Genomic DNA, 20,418 nt, shown 5'->3' on the forward strand with positions numbered 1-20,418 from the left:
AATCAGCCAGTTCATGCTGACTGATTTCTTTTGCTCTTCGACATTTCCCTTTCTTTTGCTCCTTCACTAACTTCTCACTCTGAAGTTCAAGTTTTTAAATTTCTTTTTAGAGTTAAAGTTTCTGCCTTTCTCTATCACTTTCTATCTCAAGCTGCTTCATCTGCAACTGAATTCTAGCTAATTCAAATGAATTGCTATCTGGCTAACCTTTTTCTTCTTCAAATCTCAGATGCTGTGCTATTACCTCAAACATTTTTACTTTCTTAGCTCCTGCTTTTAGCTCATTCTTCTGTTAATGTGATTAATCTAGCCTTAGTTAATTGTTGCAAATCACTTAGGGTAAACCTTTCCAGAAAAGTCGTATCAATTGACAAAGCCATTCTGCTTTTCAATCAGTATAGTAAAATTCACTGTGGAAATCTTATCAGCCTTAACCACAGAAAGTACCAGCACTTGTATTTGTCTGTGGATTCGAAGTCCTGGACGAGCCCCCAATTTATGTTATGATCCTAGATGAGACCCTCAAGATTTTGGCAAGATCTAGCTAGGGACCCATAAAGTTTTTTTTAACGTAGACAAAGTTTGAGATTCCAGAACAGGGCTCTGAAGAAGAGTCATACGGACTCGAAACGTTAACTCAGTTTTTCTCTCCACAGATGCTGTTGGAACTGCTGAGTTTTTCCAGCATTTTCTGTTTTTGTTTCAGATATCCAGCATCCGCAGTATTTTGCTTTTACCTTGAGATTCCAGACACTTGCCCAGTGAATAAAGCCACAAGATTCCACGGGTTTTGAACAAGCAACAATGAACTTTACTATACAAGGTCAGAAAGATAAAAACAATTTACAATATCTATTTTATACTCTAACATTCAGGGTAAGTATGAGGTACATATGACATAACAGGCAAACTGTGGTTGAACACAGCTCTGCACAATAAATACCAAATGTGACCAAAACAGAGACAACAGATTTCTCAATAACCCACCCAGATGTCAGTAACACAATCAAACAATCTCAAACTCTGTTGTCTCTCTCACAAGGGATTCCTGTCTTTACCTTCGAAGATCTAACCTTGGCATTCTCTCCAAAAGTCGCTCCAATTCTGATGGCACCAACAACAGCCCACCTCACCGGGTTTCAATATCATCTCCTGGGATTCTGTCCACTTGAATTTCTGAGTAAATCATCAGACACCAACTCTCAAGCACAATTTGAGATCTTCGGTTGTGACGAGCAAAACACTACTGCCCCAAAGAGGTAACCTTTGCCCCAACGGCCTGCAGCGCAGAGTCACCGACTTTCGTTGCCTTCTCGGATCTTCAGGGCTTCTTCAGAGTCCTATTCGATTACCAGGGGCTCCCTTGAGCCCTCTTCACAAATTCAGTTTCCCACAGCCCTTTTCCTATTTGGAGCCTTTTTTCTCTGCTCCTCTCTTTTTAACTGAATTGGGACCTCTTCCTCTCCACGTTCCCCCTGGGATTCTTCTTTTGGGACATCACCCTTTGGGACCCCTTTATGGGAGCGATGCTGAAGATGCAGGTAATGATGTACCTCCCACTTATTATTTGATTGAAGTAATTTAGTTGTTCTTGTCAGGTTGCTTCGCTGATTTAGCCAGAGATTTTTTGACGATAAACATTTGGTTTAATGGACTCAGAAAAAACAGAATTGCTTACAGCTAATAGTTGTTTTATTAAAAAAAAAAGCTAAATTTAGGCAGAAATAAAAATGTGAAAATCAGAAAACCAATCTATGGGTCATTTGGGGCATCAAAATTGCTATCAGAATGACAAAAAGAGCAATGATTTTCCAAAATCATAAACAACCCTACAAAACAAATGGGTGTATGGGAGACAATACGGTTATAAAGTAACAGAACAAAATGATACACGCATCTTCAGTACTCATGATCTTTTTTGGGATGATGTTTGAACATAGGATGGAAACACACTGTGCCCTGTAAGAAAAATTCCTATCAAAACTCAGAAGCTTATTTCAGATCCTCACTTTGTAAAACAAAATAAACTTCCTTTTGGGTAACAGTTATTTCACCAGTGCAGCAGCTCTTAATTTTCATCACAATACAACATATGATCTTTAAGTGCTGGTTTCTTATATGCAGAATGATTAAATCCACCTTCTAACAATTATGAACTTTCCGATAGTGAAGTCACTACTTGGAAAAATGTGGAAATTCTTTTTTTAAAAGCTTTACTAATGGGATTTGGGAGTCACCAGCAAAGCCAGCATTTATTGCCCATCCTTAATTTCACTTAAGTGGTGGCTATGAGCCACCTTCTTGACAACTGATTGGCTTGATAGGCCATTTCAGAGGGCAGCCAAGAGTTGACCAGATTGCTGTAAATCATGTTTGGACCAGACCGTGTAAGGATAGATCTCCCCTAAAGGACATTGGTGAACCAAATGGGTTTTTACGGCAATATGACAATTACATGGTCACCATTTTAGTCCAGATTTATTTAATTAACTGAATTTAAATTTCCTAGCTGCCATGTTGAGATTTGAACTCATGTCTCCAGATTATTAGGACAGGCCTCTGCATCACTAATCCAGTAAAGTAACTATTATGCTACAGTTTCCCAAGTTTGCTGAGCTAAGACAAGTTTGCTTTGAAAAAATTATTTAATATATGCTACCAATGATACAAGTGGGTTGTTGACAGACTTCTCCCCCTGGAAGGCCGAGTGCATAATACACTGACTAATGTGGTGCCAAGATTATGAAAGTCGAGGTTTGATCTACAGTTTATGTGGAGTCAGGTGGAGCTGCTGTAGGAGTGCTACAATTGGGTTTCAGAGTTGATAGTGAGGGAGTGGAAATCCTAAAGTCAGTTGGGGTTCCTACTCCTAACTTGCTTAGTATGATTGTAGTTAAGGGCAGAAATGGGAATGATATGTACCATATAAAATATATAACAGTCTGCCCGTCAGTTACTCAACATATTTAAAAAGTAATTGTTAGGGTATGATCATTTTGTAGCTGTTGCATGACATCATTTTTTAAAAGTTAGAATTCAGAAACAGGATACCTACTTGAAAAACTCATTCTTTTCTTCTTCGGTTTTTAGTGTCAAGCTTTTTAAAAAATTGACAACTTCCAAGAACTCGTTCCTGCTGTTGAGATACAGCATTTATTAGCTGACTGTTACAACCACTAGTACCAATATCAACTAAATGTTTGTCTATAAACTGAATTTTATCAAGGATATGGTTTTCTTATCTAAAATTACTAATACTGTGAAGCTACCCAAAGTACATTGACCCTCAGTCTATCTAATTCCGCAAAATGACAACATATCACAAATAAAGCGCATCTTTGAAAATATTCTGGGGACCCGAGTAGATATCATTCTAGTATTTTACAAAAACAATTCAAAGCAGGTGTATGTTAATTGGAAAGATATCCTAAATATATGGTTTACAATGTCTGTGGACCAATTCAAGTGTGTATTAAAGAAATATTCAGCATTAAGCAAATACACTTGGGTTATCAGTAGACAGGTGAGCCCACTGAAATCAGTTTAATGTTTATTTCTTCTTTTACCCAAATGGAGTTGAATTTGAGATGCAGATTCACCACTGCACTGCACTACACTACTCTGCATGCAAGTATTTCATGTCAAACAAATTATTTGCAATTAAGTGGCAATCATGCAAAACTTTAATTCACATCCCTCATACTGCACTGATATTTACTAAGGTGGAACTTAAAGAGGTCTTCACTTACCTAAAGAACTCATGAGATAGCAAACTCTGTAAAGGTGGCCGTTGCATGGGGTCTGGGTTTAAGAGGGCAACTTTTAAGGTTTCTTGAAAACTTGTCAGCAAATGTTCTGCAACTAGAGGAAAGGCACATTAACCTTGAACCTCCATTCACTACAACAATTTAACCGACAAACATGGCTCTGCACGCTGATGTCCAGAAGTCAGTGCGAACAGCTTCAGAAGAATCAAACAGTGGATTTTCATAATGAATGCTTTATACATTACCACTTATGGAGTGATGTTCTTTCAGTAAAGCCACAATACAAATACCTGCTTTTTGCAACTCAGTTTTCTAATTTTTAAAGGCCAAGCACACACACAAATTAATAAACTTGATTTAATGAATAACTAGAAAAAATATTTGGATGCATCTTGGATACTGCACTTGGATATTGCATTAGAACAAAATGTCAACTACTGTCATCTGACTCCATAAAATGTCAATGTTTATTACATTGTCATCAGTATCCTGTTCAATATTTGTCCCTCAACCATCACTAAATAAAAGATTAACTGGTCATTATCTCATTGATGTTTGTGGGACCTTGCTTTGCACATATTGATTGCTGTGTTTCCTACATTACAATGGTGGCAACACTTGAAACATACTTCACTGGTTTGGGACATAGAGGCTGCGCAAATACTTCCTTCTTTGCCCAACGCTTATTATTGCTGTCCACAGATGAATATTTTTTCCTGTTGAGTTATAGAATCATAGAAATGATACAGCACAGGACATGGCCATTTGGCCCATTATGCCTCCTCCTTGCTCTATCCTCATATTCCAGCAAATGTTTACTTTTTAAGTAGTTATTCAACATGCGCCCAATGAAATGAAGAATTTTAAGCTATTACTTGAACTCAACTCTTATACTTTTTCTCCCCTTTGCCAAAACTCTATTTCACACCTTCATCACCGTGAGAATTGAGTTATTGAATGCGCCCTTTCAACCTATACTTTAGTTAATCCAGACTCTGAAGTCAAATTTCCCTCTCGTGCTCGTCAAGTTCCAGAGGCTTCAACCAAAAGCATACAGACTTTCAAAGTCCTCATGTGAATTCTCTGCAGTCACATTTCAGCATTTAAAAAGGTGATATTTCTTAGTCTCAAATTCCAGCCCCCAACCAATATTGCTTGGATTCTAGATTACTACTCAACTCCACAGTTTAGAACTCTCTCACAATATCAATTTGCTTCAAAGTGCTTTCTTCTGTCTTGTCAGTGCCTCAGAGCCTTTCATTTCTAGTCTCCTGATTAGCATTTCCTTCCTTCTTGAAAATTGGTCTGAAGTGCATTACACAATTGAATCATGCGTATGCAGCTCATTGTCCTGTATATTCTGTGTACTGCATTGCATTTTATATCAGAATGCCAGTATACATCCACATTTATTTATAGTGTGCATAGTGGATAATAAATTTAAAAGATAAGTCTATTCAAACGATATGGGAATTTGTAGAAATATGTCAACAATTGAACACGAGCACTCAGAACATGCAACTTTGGTAAAAAAAAACAAATTGCACAAGGATGACGGGGAGAAAAAAAGACAAAAAGTTCATATGCAGATACAGCACTTAATTAGAAGGCAAATGGAATGTTGGCCTTTATTGCAAGGGGATGGAGTATAAAAGTAAGGATCTTTTGATACAGTTGTACAGGACATTGGTGAGACCACACCTGGAATACTTTCTATAGTTTTGGTCTCCTTTCTTAAGGACTGATATACTCGCATTGGAAGCAATCCAGATAAGGTACATTAGGCTGCTTCATGGGATGATGGGGTTGTCATACATGGAAAGGTTGAGTAGGTTCGGCCTGTACTCATTGGAGTTTAGAAGAATGAAGTGATCTTATTGAAACATAAAAGATTCTGAGGGGGCTTGCCAGGGTCGATGCGGAGAGGATGTCTCCCCTTGTGGCAGAAATCTAGTATTGGGGGCATAGTTTAAAAATAAGGGATCTCCAATTTAAGATGGAGAGAAGGAGAAATTTCCTCTCTCAGAGGGTTGATAGTCTTTGGAATTTTTTGCCCGGAGAGCAGTGGGGGCTGGGTTTTTGAAAATATTCAAGGCTGAGTTAGACAGATTTTTGATCGACAAGGGACTCGAGGGTTATGGGGGCAGGCAGGAAAGTGGTGTTAAGGCCACAATCAGATCAGTCACGATCTTACTGAATGGCAGAACAGGTTTGATGTGCCAGATGGCTACTCCTGCTCCTATTTCTTATGATCCCATGAAAAAAAGCTATGGATAATATAGCAATGAAACGCCTAAAAAAAATTGCTTGAGAAGAATCAAATCCTTGAATTGACCAGAGTGTGTTTCCCTGGCAGTTAGTTGACAGTCATCAGCTATATGTAAACATTGTGTATGGTCACTGAAACATGTAGCATGAAAACTCTTACCCACATCATTAAGCAATGGAAGGAGTTTCTCAACCATCATCCCAAATGAGTAAGCATCCCGAGCATGTCCATGAGTATTGGGAAGAATCTGAAAACCTGCAGACTAAATTGGACAAGGTAAGTTTGCAACAGCCTTTTACTTTTATTAGTACATACTGCTCCTCTTAAGTTATATCCTAGCCCCAGTCTCTGAGCGAGGCTGAAGTCAGGCAATACCTTAGATAGCACTCAAGTGCTTTACATGAGCAATATTCAAAAATAGCACACTTTGCCTTCCTGACAGGCTAACAACACACTCTGGGTATATTCCAGGCACTAAACATCTGTAACAAGATCTCTACATTTATCTTGCGATGTAGTGGAGAACAACCCAACTTCTGTGTTTTGACAAAGGGGTTGCACTCAAATACTAACTGCTCTGTTCTCTCCACAGGTGCAGCTTGACTTCCTGGGCATTTCAAAGTTTTCTGTATTGGTTTCATAATTGGTTTCAGATATCTCCATATTTGTGCTTTTTAGTGTTAGAAGATTGATATACTAATCAAAAGAAAAGCAACCTTACTACATCACAGATGTTAAAACTCAATGCATGCATTGATGTGCTTTACATTATCTCTTTTTGGTTACGTGCATCTTACTCTTAGTTTCATCATTTAATTAATTCAATCTTTTTACTGCATTTTCTGGTTTTACTTCTTTGAAACTGTGCTCAAATAGCTTCATCTGTCTTCCGTTTTTCCAGGACCTCTCCTGGGAACACCATCTTGAAGAATAGTACTGGGACTTTAGTTGCAGTGTTACATCTTTAGCAAAGAAACGTAATGTCCAGTACTGAACAGATCAGGAAAATCCCAGGGTGAATTCCTTATTTTTGTCGAGGAAGCTGTTCCCAACTGAGATTGTAGGGTCAATACATCGAGCCTCACCATCCCCAGTATCAGGAGGGCAATATGGGAGGATGGATGGGGGCACAGCAGGGTAAAGATGTCCCAACAGAGTTTGGCTTTGACTGTTGTAATCTCTGTCAAACTGTCAGCTGACACTTACCATCTAGGCTCATCTATTACAATCATTATTTGGGCGGGGTGTGGTATGGGGGTGCAAAATTGATGATTGAAGGGGGCTAATGGTGCTGTGCCAGATGAGAGCCGGAAGGATTGTTAAATAGGGTCAGGACGTGGAAAGAGTTTTTTCTTCTCTCCTCTGCCAATTGTCTTTTCAGGAAAGTACATGCTTAAAACAAGTTGCATTGTACTGCGGACACCCATTGTAAATTATGTATGTCAGAATTGTTCAATTATTAAGATGCTAGCAACACAAGAATCAATATATCTAATAAAATCATGTTTGCTAGTTAGAATGCTATAATACATCTCAAGCTTCTGCAATTCCATCTCCATTCCCCATCCAGTTACAAAACGCAGTCTTAGTTTTTTTTTAAAAAGAATTAAAACAATGCTTGCATTCATAATTATGGACACACCTGCTCCTCAGGAGCAATGCCACTCAAATCTCTCAACGATTTGATGCTGGACAGGAACTGCAAAAAGAAACAGCACATGTTAAAATATTTTAAAAAAAGTTTGAAAAGAACTTTCAGGAACAGTACAAATCAGATTTTATTCTACAACATTAAAAAGTTATATTGGCCAAATGGACCAAGATAAAATTTTCTCACCTCAGCTGATGCCTGAGTGAACTGACACATGAACTCCATTCCTCCCAGCTTCCAGTGACCATCCTCGCTCACAAACACAGACGAAATGCAAATGTTATTGTGGCTCAGTTTTCCCTGTGATACAAGAGTCCAAATAATGTACTTGATAACATTTTAGCTATGGCTAAAAAACATAATTGTCTGCAATGTGCTTCCTTGCATGGATTTCTGCTTCTTGCAAAATCATTCCACTGATTAAACAGCAAAACCATGCCATAAATGATGGCATCCACCACTCTGATCTTCACTTTTCTGTGCACCTTGTGTTCTTCCCCTATCCACTGCCAAGCTATCTGGTGCAATACCAGGCAAGTGGAAACCTGGAAAACTTTTCAATACCAACCAACATCAACCTTTTGCCTTCCAATAACAGGACTCAGAACGCAGGCCAGTCATAATCAAAGGAACATTACCAAAAAAGTGAACGCTATTAAAGACTGGAGAGTATTTACATAAAATAGTAATGGGGGGAGAAACTAAATGTTCAGATATGAAAGGTTTCAAGCCCTGAGAAAAGTGTTTCCCCATGAAGGTAATGTTCAGATATGAAAGGTTTCAAGCCCTAAGAAAAGTGTTTCCCCATGAAGGTTTCCAATTCCATAACTTTTTTTTTAGAAAAACCTCAACCAACTTCTTGTAAAGTCAAAAAGCTAACTTACTTCAGTAACGACAGATAAAGTATATGATCCATTTCCCACCCCCCGCCACTTTGCCATTTTCTCTCCTTTGTTACCTGCAGATCAGAGGCTATATAGTCTGCAACAAATGGATCAACAACTGACTTGCCAAAACCTCTCTACAATCTTCAAAGCTCAAGTCATCAACAGGATGGAATACTCACCACTTGCCTAGTTGGAAGCAGCTACAACACTAGAATCTTGGCAGAACAGTTTACTTGATTGGTGGGCCTACCATTAGACTCAAATACCCACCTGCACAACTACCAGTACGTTATAGTTGCAGTATAATTTATAAGATGCATCAAGATTCATTTGCAAAATAACCTCTTTCCTTTACAACTACCACCATTGTCAATACGTTCACTTTCAAGTTTTCCTTAGCTATTGTTGGGTCAAAATTTTGAAATTCCCAACCAAACTTGGATGAAGGATAAGCATGGCAAGTTTCAGGAACCTTGGATAACGAAGGATATTGTGAGATTAGTCAAAAAGAAAAGGGAAGCATTCGTAAGGGCTAGAAGGCTGGGAACAGATGAAGCCCGTGGAGAATGTAAAGAAAGTAGGAAGAAACTTAAGCAAGGGGTCAGGAGGGCTAAAAGGGGTCTTGAAAAGTCACTGGCAACCAGGATTAAGGAAAATCCCAAAGCCTTTTATACATATGTAAAAAGCAAGAGGGTAGCCAGGGAAAGGGTAGGCCCACTCAGGGACAGAGGTGGGAATCTGTGTGTGGAGCCAGAAGAAATGGGAGAGATACTAAAAGAATACTTCTCATCAGTATTCACCAAAGAGAAGGACTCAGCGGTCTATTTGTCTAGGGAAGAGTGTGTAGATAGCCTGGATCACATTAAGATCATAAAAGAGGTGTTAGGCGTCTTGAAGAATATTAAGGTGGATATGTCCCCAGGGCCAGATGGGATCTACCCAAGAACTGAGGGAGGCAAGGGAGGAGATTGCTGGGGCCTTGACAGAAATCTTTGTATCCTCACTGGCTACGTATGAGGTCCCAGAGGACTGGAGAATGGCCAATGTTGTTCCATTGTTTAAGAAGGGTAGCAGGGATAATCCAGGAAATTACAGGCCTGTGAGCCTTACGCCAGTGGTAGGGAAATTATTGGAGAAGATTCTTCGTGACAGGATTTACTACCATTTGGAAGCAAATGGGCGTATTAGTGAGAGGCAGCATGGTTTTGTGAAGGGGAGGTCGTGTCTCACTAACTTGATCGATTTTTTCGAGGAAGTGTCAAAGATGATTGACGATGGAAGGACAGTGGATGTTATATACATGGATTTCAGTAAGGCCTTTGACAAGGTCCCTCATGGCAGACTGGTACAGAAAGTAAAATAGCACGGGATTAGAGGTGAGCTGGCAAGATGGATACAGAATTGGCTTGGTCATAGAAGACAGAGGGTAGCAGTGGAAGGGTGCTTTTCTGAACGGAGAGCTGTGACTAGTGGAGTTCCGCAGGGATCAGTGGTGGGACCTTTGCTGTTTGTAGTATACATAAATGATTTGGAGGAAAATGTAACTGGGCTAATTAGTAAGTTTGCAGACGACACTAAGGTTGGAGGAGTTGCAGATAGTGAAGAGGATTGTCAAAGGATACAACGGGATATAGATCGGTTGGAGACTTGGGCGGAGAAATGGCAGATGGAGTTTAATCCGGACAAATGCAAGGTAATGCATTTTGGAAGGTCTAATACAGGCAGGAATTATACAGTAAATAGCTAAACCCTTAAGTGCATCGACGGGCAGAGGGATCTGGGTATACAGGTCCACAGGTCACTGAAAGTGGCAACGCAGGTGGATAAGGTAGTCAGGAAGGCATATGGCATGCTTGCCTTCATTGGCAGGGGTATTGAGTATAAAAGCTGGGAAGTCATGCTGCAGCTGTATAGAACCTTGGTTAGGCCACACTTGGAATATTGCGTGCAATTCTGGTCACCACATTACCAGAAGGATATGGATGCGTTGGTGAGGGTGCAGAGGAGGTTTACCAGGATGCTGCCTGGTCTGGAGGTTATTAGCTATGAGGAGAGGTTGGAGAAACTCGGATTGTTCTCACTAGAGCGACGGGGATTGAGGGGCGACTTGATAGAAGTTTACAAAATTATGAGTGGCATGGACAGAGTAGATAGTCAGAAGCTTTTTCCCAGGGTGGAAGAGTCAATTACTAGGGGACATAGATTTAAGGTGAGAGGAGAAAACTATAGAGGAGGTGTGCGGGGCAAGTTTTTTTTACACAGAGGGTAGTGAGCGTCTGGAATTCGCTGCCAGAGGAGGTGGTGGAAGCAGGTACGACAGTGGTGTTTAAGAGGCAGCTTGACAAATACATGAATAGGATGGGAATAGAGGGATACGGACCCCGGAAGTGCAAAATGTTTTAGTTGACGGGCAATATGATCGGCGCAGGCTTGGAGGGCTGAAGGGCCTGTTCCTGTGCTGTACTTTTCTTTGTTCTTTGTTCAAACACTTGGGAGCATCATCACCACAAGGACTGCAGTAATTCAGGGAGAAAATGCACCACCTTCTCAGAGGAATGAGAGATGGGCAGTCTTACTGGTGTCACCTCCCAAGAACAAATCAAATTTAGAATATAGTTTTCACACAAAAAAGGCAATGATGCTTTATCTTGGCTAAATTTAGCAAATGCTAACTTTCAATCCTTTTCGTACTTACTCTGTCATGCAGGAAGATGAGTGCTTGGAGGACGTCAAAGATTCCTGCACAGATCTCATCCGCGGAGACATCTTCAAGGACCATATGAAGAGGTTGCACGCGTTCAGTAACCAGGTGGATTCCATCGACTTCAACTGTGCTTGATAAGAACCTTAATAGGCATGGATGGCGTAAGGTTTTCAGATGCTGAAATATAAAATGATGATACACTTAAAATATCAAAACAACTATCACAGATATCAGTTTAAGAGCAGTGAGTGCTTCAAGTGTCACAAAACCAGTTTTCTGCCAGTTTTGCTGTATCCTCCAACCATAGACCAAGCGCTCAGGTTTCTCAATGTGGGTTAATTTTACTGTGAATAAAAGACAGTCAGTTCTTTGCTAGCTTTAAAAATGAAGTTTAAAAAATTTCCTCTGCAAAGAATCCACTATATACTTTCTCAGTCATCTGACGCCATTTATCTAAATTTGATTCTGACACCTCCACAGCTAATTATACTATGCAGTTTGCATTAGGGCAAAACAAAAGCTGTTTTTAAAATTTAACAGCATGCAAAAGACTGATCATCACAAACCTTACCAACACTGTTCAAATGAAAACTTATCAACATGAAATGCTAACTCTTTCTCTCTCTCCACTGATGCTGTCAGACCTGCTGAGCATATCCATCATTTTCTGTTTTTATTTATTTCCAGCATTCACATCATTTTGTTTTTCTATGGTTGCTTCAGTGAACTGTGCCGATAGTAGGTCATTGATTTGCAGCCATGATTTGGACTAGATTTTATGCTTCTGATGATTCAATATAAATAATCTTTTCCTTTTTTCCTAACCAAACCTGTTGCAGCTTTTCACTGAAAAAAAAAATTCCTTCTCTTATACTTAACCTGAAATCTTCCACTGTATGCCCCAAGTTGTGATGGGAGTTAAATTCCACCTGAGTTGTTGCTGATGTATCCATTTGTTTTAGAGGGTTGCAGCCCAAGAGGAAAAGCAAAAGTAAGAGGTAACACCGCAAATAAAGTTTTGAGTGTCTGCTACCTTAGCCCATAAATACTTTTGACCCAAGTATCCTAACTTTGCAGCTTAAATGGGGCAGCCAGCACTAAGTGAGCAAAGATAAAATGTCAGAAAAATATTGCTGGAAAGGTCGTTATGATTTTTTCCCCCCAAATCTTGGTAATTGAGATCTCCCATCACAGTACACAACTTCTTTTGGCTAGGAAGACCAAGAAAAAACCTGCACCTATGGCACTTCCAACACGTCTCCATAATGTAAGATCTGAAATTTTAAAAATTCAGTGTGAGTGGTGGATATGAACTCCAGCCCTATCACTCTATGGACAAGTGTGTTGGAAACCCAGTGTTGTCCAAGATCAAGGTACTTGACCTTTTCATTATTTTACTTTATAATAAGGTGAAATTTTAAAAATGCTTAGAAATATCTCTGGGAAAACACCCGAAAAATGACTTTGTGTAACCGAATTTTAGGCTGTTCCATAGGATAGCCACATTTTTTTTTGCATCAGGGATGCTAATTGATTTTCAGCAAAAGAGTGAGGGCATTCTGAGCTGGCATAAAATGCACATAAATCCTGAATTTCCTCTATTTTTAGCATCAAAATCCGCATTATACCATTTTAAACGTTGCTGTCTTGGCACAGGTTTAAGAATTTTGGTACAATTAAGTTCTGATTAAGGACTTCCCCTCTCCCCACCTGGAATGTTAACCTCGCTTCCTGCAAAAGCTTAGAGCTTTTATTGTTCCAGCATCTACTCTTTCTAATGTTTACAGTTTCTTTTTAATTGCATGTTGATGGTACAGCAGGTGGCTGTTTCAATAAGAGAATTCTCCAAAGAGCTCTGGCCCATATCTATCCCTGAACAAACACTAAAATAGATATCATTATCTCATTCAAAAACAGAATTACCTGGAAAAACTCAGCAGGTCCGGCAGCATCGGCGGAGAAGAAAAAAGTTGACGTTTCGAGTCCTCGTGACCCTTCAACAGAACTGAGTAATATTAGGAGAGGGGTGAAATATAAGCTGGTTTAAGGTGGTGGTAGTAGGGACAAGCAAGCAGTGATAGGAGCAGATAATCAAAAGATGTCACAGACAAAAGAACAAAGAGGTGTTGAAGGTGGTGATATTATCTAAACGAATGTGCTAATTAAGAATGGATGGCAGGACACTCAAGGTACAGCTCTAGTGGGGGTGGGGTGGAAAGACTAACAGGGCATATAAGGTATAGATTTAAAAATAATGGAAATAGGTGGGAAAAGAAAAATCTATATAAATTATTGGAAAAAGCAAAAGGAAGGCGGAAGAAACGGAAAGGGGGTGGGGATGGAGGAGGGAGTTCAAGATCTAAAGTTGTTGAATTCAATATTCAGTCCGGAAGGCTGTAAAGTGCCTAGTCGGAAGATGAGGTGCTGTTCCTCCAGTTTGCGTTGGGCTTCACTGGAACAATGCAGCAAGCCAAGGACAGACATGTGGGCAAGAGAGCAGGGTGGAGTGTTAAAATGGCAAGCGACAGGGAGGTTTGGGTCTTTCTTGCGGACAGGCCGCAGGTGTTCTGCAAAGCAGTCGCCCAGTTTGCGTTTGGTCTCTCCAATGTAGAGGAGACCGCATTGGGAGCTACAAATGCAGTAAACTAAGTTGGGGAAATGCAAGTGAAAGGCTGGTTCACTTGAAAGGAGTGTTTGGGCCCTTGGATGGTGAGGAAAGAGGAAGTGAAGGGGCAGGTGTTGCATCTTTTGCGTTTGCATTGGGAGGTGCCGTAGGTGGGGGTTGAGGTGTAGGGGGTGATGGAGGAGTGGACCAGGGTGTCCCGGAGGGAACGATCCCTACGGAATGCCGCCAGGGGGGGTGAAGGGAAGATGTGTTTGGTGGTGGTATTGTGCTAGAGTTGGCGGAAATGGCGGAGGATGATCCTTTGAATGCGGAGGCTGGTGGGGTGATAAGTGAGGACAAGGGGGACCCTATCATGTTTCTGGGAGGGAGAAGGCGTGAGGCGGATGTGCGGGAGATGGGCCGGACACGGTTGAGGGCCCTGTCAACCACCGTGGGTGGAAAACCTCGGTTAAGGAAGGAGGACATGTCAGAGGAACTGTTTTTGAAGGTAGCGTCATCAGAACAGATGTGATGGAGGCGAAGGAACTGAGAGAATGGGATGGAGTCCTTACAGGAAGCGGGGTGTGAGGAGCTGTAGTCGAGGTAGCTGTGAGAGTTGGTAGGCTTGTAATGGATATTGGTGGACAGTCGATCACCAGAAATTGAGACAGAGAGGTCAAGAAAGGGAAGGGAAGTGTCAGAGATGGACCATGTGAAAATGATGGAGGGGTGGAGATTGGAAGCAAAATTAATAAATTTTTCCAGGTCCCGGTGAGAGCATGACGCAGTACCGAAGTAATCATCAATGTACCGGAGAAAGAGTTGTGGGAGGGGGCAGGAGTAGGACTGGAACAAGGAATGTTCCACATACCCCATAAAGAGACAGGCATAGCTGGGGCCCATGCGGGTACCCATAGCCACACCTTTTATTTGGAGGAAGTGAGAGGAGTTAAAGGAGAAATTGTTCAGTGTGAGAACAAGTTCAGCCAGACGGAGGAGAGTAGTGGTGGATGGGGATTGTTCGGGCCTCTGTTCGAGGAAGAAGCTAAGGGCTCTCAGACCATCCTGGTGGGTGATGGAGGTGTAGAGGGATTGGACGTCCATGGTGAAGAGGAGGCGGTTGGGGCCAGGGAACCGGAAATTGTTGATGTGACATAAGGTGTCAGAGGAATCACGGATGTAGGTGGGAAGGGACTGGACAAGGGGAGAGAGAATGGAGTCAAGATAACGAGAAATGAGTTCCGTGGGGCAGGAACAGGCTGACACGATCAGTCTGCCGGGACAGTCCTGTTTGTGGATTTTGGGTAGGAGGTAGAAGCGGGCCGTCCGAGGTTGGGCGACTCTCAGGTTGGAAGCTGTGGGAGGAAGATCTCCAGAGGAGATGAGGTCAGTGACAGTCCTGGAAACAATGGCCCGATGTTCAGTGGTGGGGTCATGGTCCAGGGAGAGGTAGGAGGAAGTGTCTGCGAGTTGACGCACAGCCTCCGCGAGGTAGAGGTCAGTGCGCCAGACAACAGCACCACCCTTGTCAGCGGGTTTGATGACAATGTCGGGGTTGGGCCTGAGAGAACGGAGTGCAGTAAGTTCAGAGAGACAGATTAGAATGGGTGAGAGGAGCAGAGAAATTGAGACGACTAATGTCACGCTGACAGTTCTCAATGAAAAGATCAAGAGAAGGTAAGAATCCAGAGGGAGGGGTCCAGGTGGAGGGAGAATATTGGAGGTGGGTAAAAGGATCCGTTGAACGGGGAGAGGACTCCAGCCCAAAGAAGTGAGCACGGAGACGAAGACGGCGGAAGAAGAGTTCGGCATCGTGCCGAGCCCGAAATTCATTGAGATGAGGGCGTAAGGGTATGAAACTAAGTCCTTTGCTGAGCACTGAACGTTCAGCATCAGAGAGGGGAAGGTCAGGGGGTATAGTGAATACACGGCCGGGGCTGGGATTGGAAGATGGGGTGGGAACGGAGGGACAGGCAGGGGTGGAGGGTCCTAGATTGGTGTTGGTGTTGATGAGTTGTTGGAGCTTGCGTTCCTTAGCATTTGAGAGAAAGAGAAAAAGTTTCTTGTTGAGGCGTCAGATGAGACGAAGAATAAAATGAAACTGGGGGCACGCGCAGCTTTGAAAAAGGGTGTGGCGGTGCTGCTGGAGGGAGAGATCGAGTGTGTTCATATGGCGGCGCATGGCACTGAGTGTGGATCTCAGAATGCGACGGGAACAGCAGTCCGAGAAACGTTTCATGTCCCGGAGATACCTGTAATCCTGGGTGGGTTCGAAACATGAGGGATGGAATTCCAGTTGAAATCCACATGGGGTAAGTCGGAGACGGAGACAGTCACCGAGAAAGGAAATATGGCTGTGAAAGCGGGTTTTAGTAAACAAATCATTATCTCATTGCTGCTTATGGAACCTGCTTGCAAATTGAGTGCCATGTATTCTTCATTACAAGAGAGACTGAACTTCAAAATTACTTCATTAAAAAGCATTTTGCAGCCAATGTTTTAGAGTTGTGAACATGCATGTTCATTTTCTTTAATGTAGCTGGATACAACTCCTGCTTAATTTGTACAATGAAATAAAAGCAGAAAATGCTGAAAATAGAATGGTCAGTTAGCACGTGGAAAGGGAAAAGCCACCAAGCGTGTAGCCCTTAATCACAACTGGCCCGAAATGCCAGTGTTGCACACTTTCAGCATTTTCTGTTTTATTTTCAGATTTTATATGCTGGTTATCTCTCACTCAAACGGGAAAAGGTTTTTTTTGAAAAATTAATAATTCTACATATTGCTGAAAAAGAGAGACACGTTGAAGCTTTTCATCTTGACTGGGCAGTCTTGCTCACCAAGCTAAAAAATTGCTTGCTGGACTTGTGCAAAAGCGACGAGCTGCATGATATATATGACAGGTCTCATCCTCATGGTTCACTACATCTGCGGTGTGTATAGGCTGCTTAAGACACACAAAAGTGATGTCCCTTTATGCTCCATCTTATCTATGACTGGTTCTGCACACGATGAATTGGCCAAATGATTGGGCAAATTATTACCACCAGTTTTGAGCAAGTTTTCCACCAACACAGTGAAGGGCTCCTTCACATTTGCGAAGGCCATACAGAACTTGCATATAGATAGCAATGCTGTGTCCATGTACTTATTTGACATTGCTAGTCTATTCACCAATGTTCCACTTAAAGAAGCCATAGATACCTGTGCTGCAGAACAACATTATGGTGATCTAGACCCACCACCAAAGCATGAATCAGTATTCATTAAACTTGTGAACTCGGCAACTCAGGCAGTTGACACCATGTACGCCCAAATAGATGGTGTTGCCACGGGCTTTCGCAAACATCTTTGTGGGTTCCATGTTGGGTGTCTTCAATGGAATGACACCAAACCTCCCACCCCTCGCATATTTCCAATATGTGGATGATACATTTGCTATATTTAAATCTGCAGCTGCTTGTAATAATTTCCTTACATGTCTTAATGGACTCCATCTTGCACTCAAATTCACCTATGAAATGGAGCCGTCGAATGAACTCCCTTTCCTTGACATACTAGTTGAAAAATCTGCCGGGGGGTTCTCTACCAATCTACCACAAGCATACATTCACTGGTCAATATATGCATTGGAATTTTTACATTTCCATGTGCTATAAGATTGGTCTTATCAGCAACCTTGTAAATAGGGTCTGAGCCATTTTCTCACCATGCAAGCTTGATGCTGAAATAGGGCATACCAAAGGCATCCTGCGGGGTAACGGCTACCCTGATCAGATCATTTCACAGTGTCTATCACGCAAACTAGGCTATCACTTTCAGCCCTGAAAAGTGCCCAGTCTACTTCAGATCACCCTGGAAGGGCAAGGTATCTCAAAAATTTGAGCAACAGGTGAAGCCAGCTGTTTTACACTGCTACTATGCAGCAGCAACACAAGTGATTTTGCCACTAACAGGATTCTGCCATCAAGCTAAAAAGACGTCCTGCCCGTCACCAAATGAGTAATGTGGTATATGAATTTTAGTGCCAGTGTTAGGCTAGGTATGTAGGCTCTACGTCTCAAAGACTGGCAGATCATATTAAACAGCATGTCCCAGCCGCCATTTGCAATGGGCAAGGTACAGGCCGTAGCCAACCAGCCCGCGCTTGCAAAACTCAAAATGCAGTATCCAACATTAGATGAGATTCCGCGATTGGACAACACTTGCTAAGTAATCCTCAGTGTGCTAAGAATTACGCTGACAACCAATTTAAGATTGTCAGTCGGGCTCGCAGTGTGGCACATTTGCATGTACTGGAAGCTACATATATTAATACACAGGGCCCTGTTTTTTGCAGGCAGAAAGAATATGTGCACACATTGCAAATCACTCCAATTCAAATGCTGTAGATGTTTAAGCAGAATATTTGGCTGTTTAATTTACCAAGCTCAAACAGAACAGGAACTGCTATCCACAGTAACTAACCAATCTAAGAATATGGTAATTAAATGCTTTCAAAATTAACTGCAGATACAGTTCAGTAACTTTGCAGAAGCTATTCCAAAATGCATTATAAATCTCTGTTGATCCAATATTCCTTGCCATTGCATTCTAAACTTAACAGCAGCATCCTGTTGAACTGATAACACAGCATACGAGAGCCAAGTACCAATTCTTGTCTTAAATCTTATAAATGTCAAGTTGAAAGCTATGGTGAGATCATAATCAGTGACTTGATTCCAAATTAAGTCTAATTTGAACTGCTATTCCAGTATATACGTTATAAATTGCTTATAGATTCACAGTGCACAGGCAAATGATTTATAAGAAAAGACAAGTTACTCCAAAAAATATTGAATATTTGGTAAATTAGCAGAACACCAGGCACCCAATCAGCTGAAGTTAAATTTTGTCACCATAATCATTCAAGCCAACTTATCCTCACTGGGCTATTTTGCAGTGTCACAACTCACTGGGGAAAGTGCGCTGCAATATTAAGTCCCACAGCTCCCCGAGCCATGACAAATGTGAAAAAGTTTGATCAAACCACCCGTTCTGATGAAGAGTCATATGGACTCGAAACGTTAACTGTATTCCTCTCCGCAGATGCTGTCAGACCAGCTGAGTTTTTCCAGCTATTTTTGTTTTTGATTAAACCATCTAATTGTTTAATTTAGGTTAACAGAATACAAGCACCAGGTTTGTAAACTTAATAAGTAAATAACTGTTTATTGAACAAATTGTCTTTAACCAGTGGTAAAAGGAAGAAATATGAACTGCTAATTTCTAATTCTATAACCTAAACTCTACCTCTTAAATCCTTACACACACACATACAAGACGCATAAGGCACACAAAAACATGGATTTTAACTCATTTAAACTCGCTTTCACCGCCATATTTCCTTCCTCAGTGACTGTCTCCGTTTCCCACTTACCCCACGTGGATTTCAACTGAAGTTCCATCCCTCATGTTTCAAACCAATCCAGGATTACAGGTATCTCCGGGACATACAACGCTCCTAGAACTGCTGTTCTCATCGCATCCTGAGATCCACACTCAGTGCCATGCGCCGCCATATGAACACACTCGATCTCTCCCTCCAGCAGCGCCGCCACACCCTATTTCTAAGCTGCCCATGCCCCCAGTTTCATTTTATCCTTCGTCTTATCCGACACCTCAACAAGAAACTTTGTCTCTTTCTTTAAGGTGCAAAGGAACGCAAGCTCCAATAACTCATTGACACCAACGCCCATCCAGGACCCTCCACCCCAGCCTGTCCCTCTGTCCCCATCCTGTCTTCCAATCCCAGCCCCGGCCGTGTATTCACTATACCCCCTGACCTTCCCCTCTCCGATGCTGAACGTTCAGTGCTCAGCAAAGGACTTAGTTTCATACCCTTGCGCCCTCATCTCAATGAATTTCGGGTTCGGCACGATGCTGAACTCTTCTTCCGCCGCCTTCGGCTCCGTGCTCACTTCTTTGGGCTGGAGTCTTCTCCCCGTTCAATGGATCCTTTTACCCGCCTCCAATATTCTCCCTCCACCTGGACCCCTCCCTCTGGATTCTTACCTTCTCTTGATCTTTTCATTGAGAACTGTCGGCGTGACATTAGTCGTCTCAATTTCTCTGCTCCTTTCACCCACTCTAACCTGTTTCTCTCTGAACTTGCTGCACTCCGTTCTCTCAGGTGCAACCCTGACATTGTCATCAAACCTGCTGACAAGGGTGGTGCTGTTGTTGTCTGGCGCACTGACCTCTACCTCTCAGAGGCTGAGCGCCAACTCACAGACACTTCCTCCAACCTCCCCCTGGACCATGACCCCACCACTGAACATCAAGCCATTGTTTCCAGGACTGTCACTGACCTCATCTCCTCTGGAGGTCTTCCTTCCACAGCTTCCAACCTCATAATCTCCCAACCTCGGACGGCCCGCTTCTACCTCCTACCTAAAATCCACAAACAGGACTGTCCCGGCAGACCGATTGTGTCAGCCTGTTCCTGCCCCATGGAATCATTTCTTGCTATCTTGACTCCATTCTCTCTCCCCTT

The 20,418-nt window shown here is 42.0% G+C and overlaps 1 protein-coding gene across 3 annotated transcripts in view; it reads right to left on the reverse strand.

Annotated features, from left to right (window-relative positions):
- scyl3 (SCY1-like, kinase-like 3) overlaps window positions 1-20,418 on the reverse strand; it is a 58,751-nt gene that overhangs the window by 34,585 nt on the left and 3,748 nt on the right. For 2 of the 3 annotated variants that reach the window (XM_078561352.1, XM_078561349.1), the window contains exons 2-7: window positions 11,270-11,455; window positions 7,874-7,987; window positions 7,679-7,735; window positions 6,196-6,298; window positions 3,750-3,861; window positions 3,056-3,136 (exon numbers count right to left, since the gene is read on the reverse strand). In XM_078561352.1, coding sequence (XP_078417478.1) covers window positions 3,056-3,136; window positions 3,750-3,861; window positions 6,196-6,298; window positions 7,679-7,735; window positions 7,874-7,987; window positions 11,270-11,455 — 653 coding nt within the window. The remainder of the gene's footprint in view (window positions 1-3,055; window positions 3,137-3,749; window positions 3,862-6,195; window positions 6,299-7,678; window positions 7,736-7,873; window positions 7,988-11,269; window positions 11,456-20,418) is intronic. The other variant, XM_078561351.1, reaches the window with a different exon arrangement.

Source organism: Cetorhinus maximus, chromosome 17 (assembly GCF_964194155.1).
Source record: "Cetorhinus maximus chromosome 17, sCetMax3.hap1.1, whole genome shotgun sequence".
In the NCBI taxonomy this organism is placed as follows: Eukaryota; Metazoa; Chordata; class Chondrichthyes; order Lamniformes; family Cetorhinidae; genus Cetorhinus; species Cetorhinus maximus.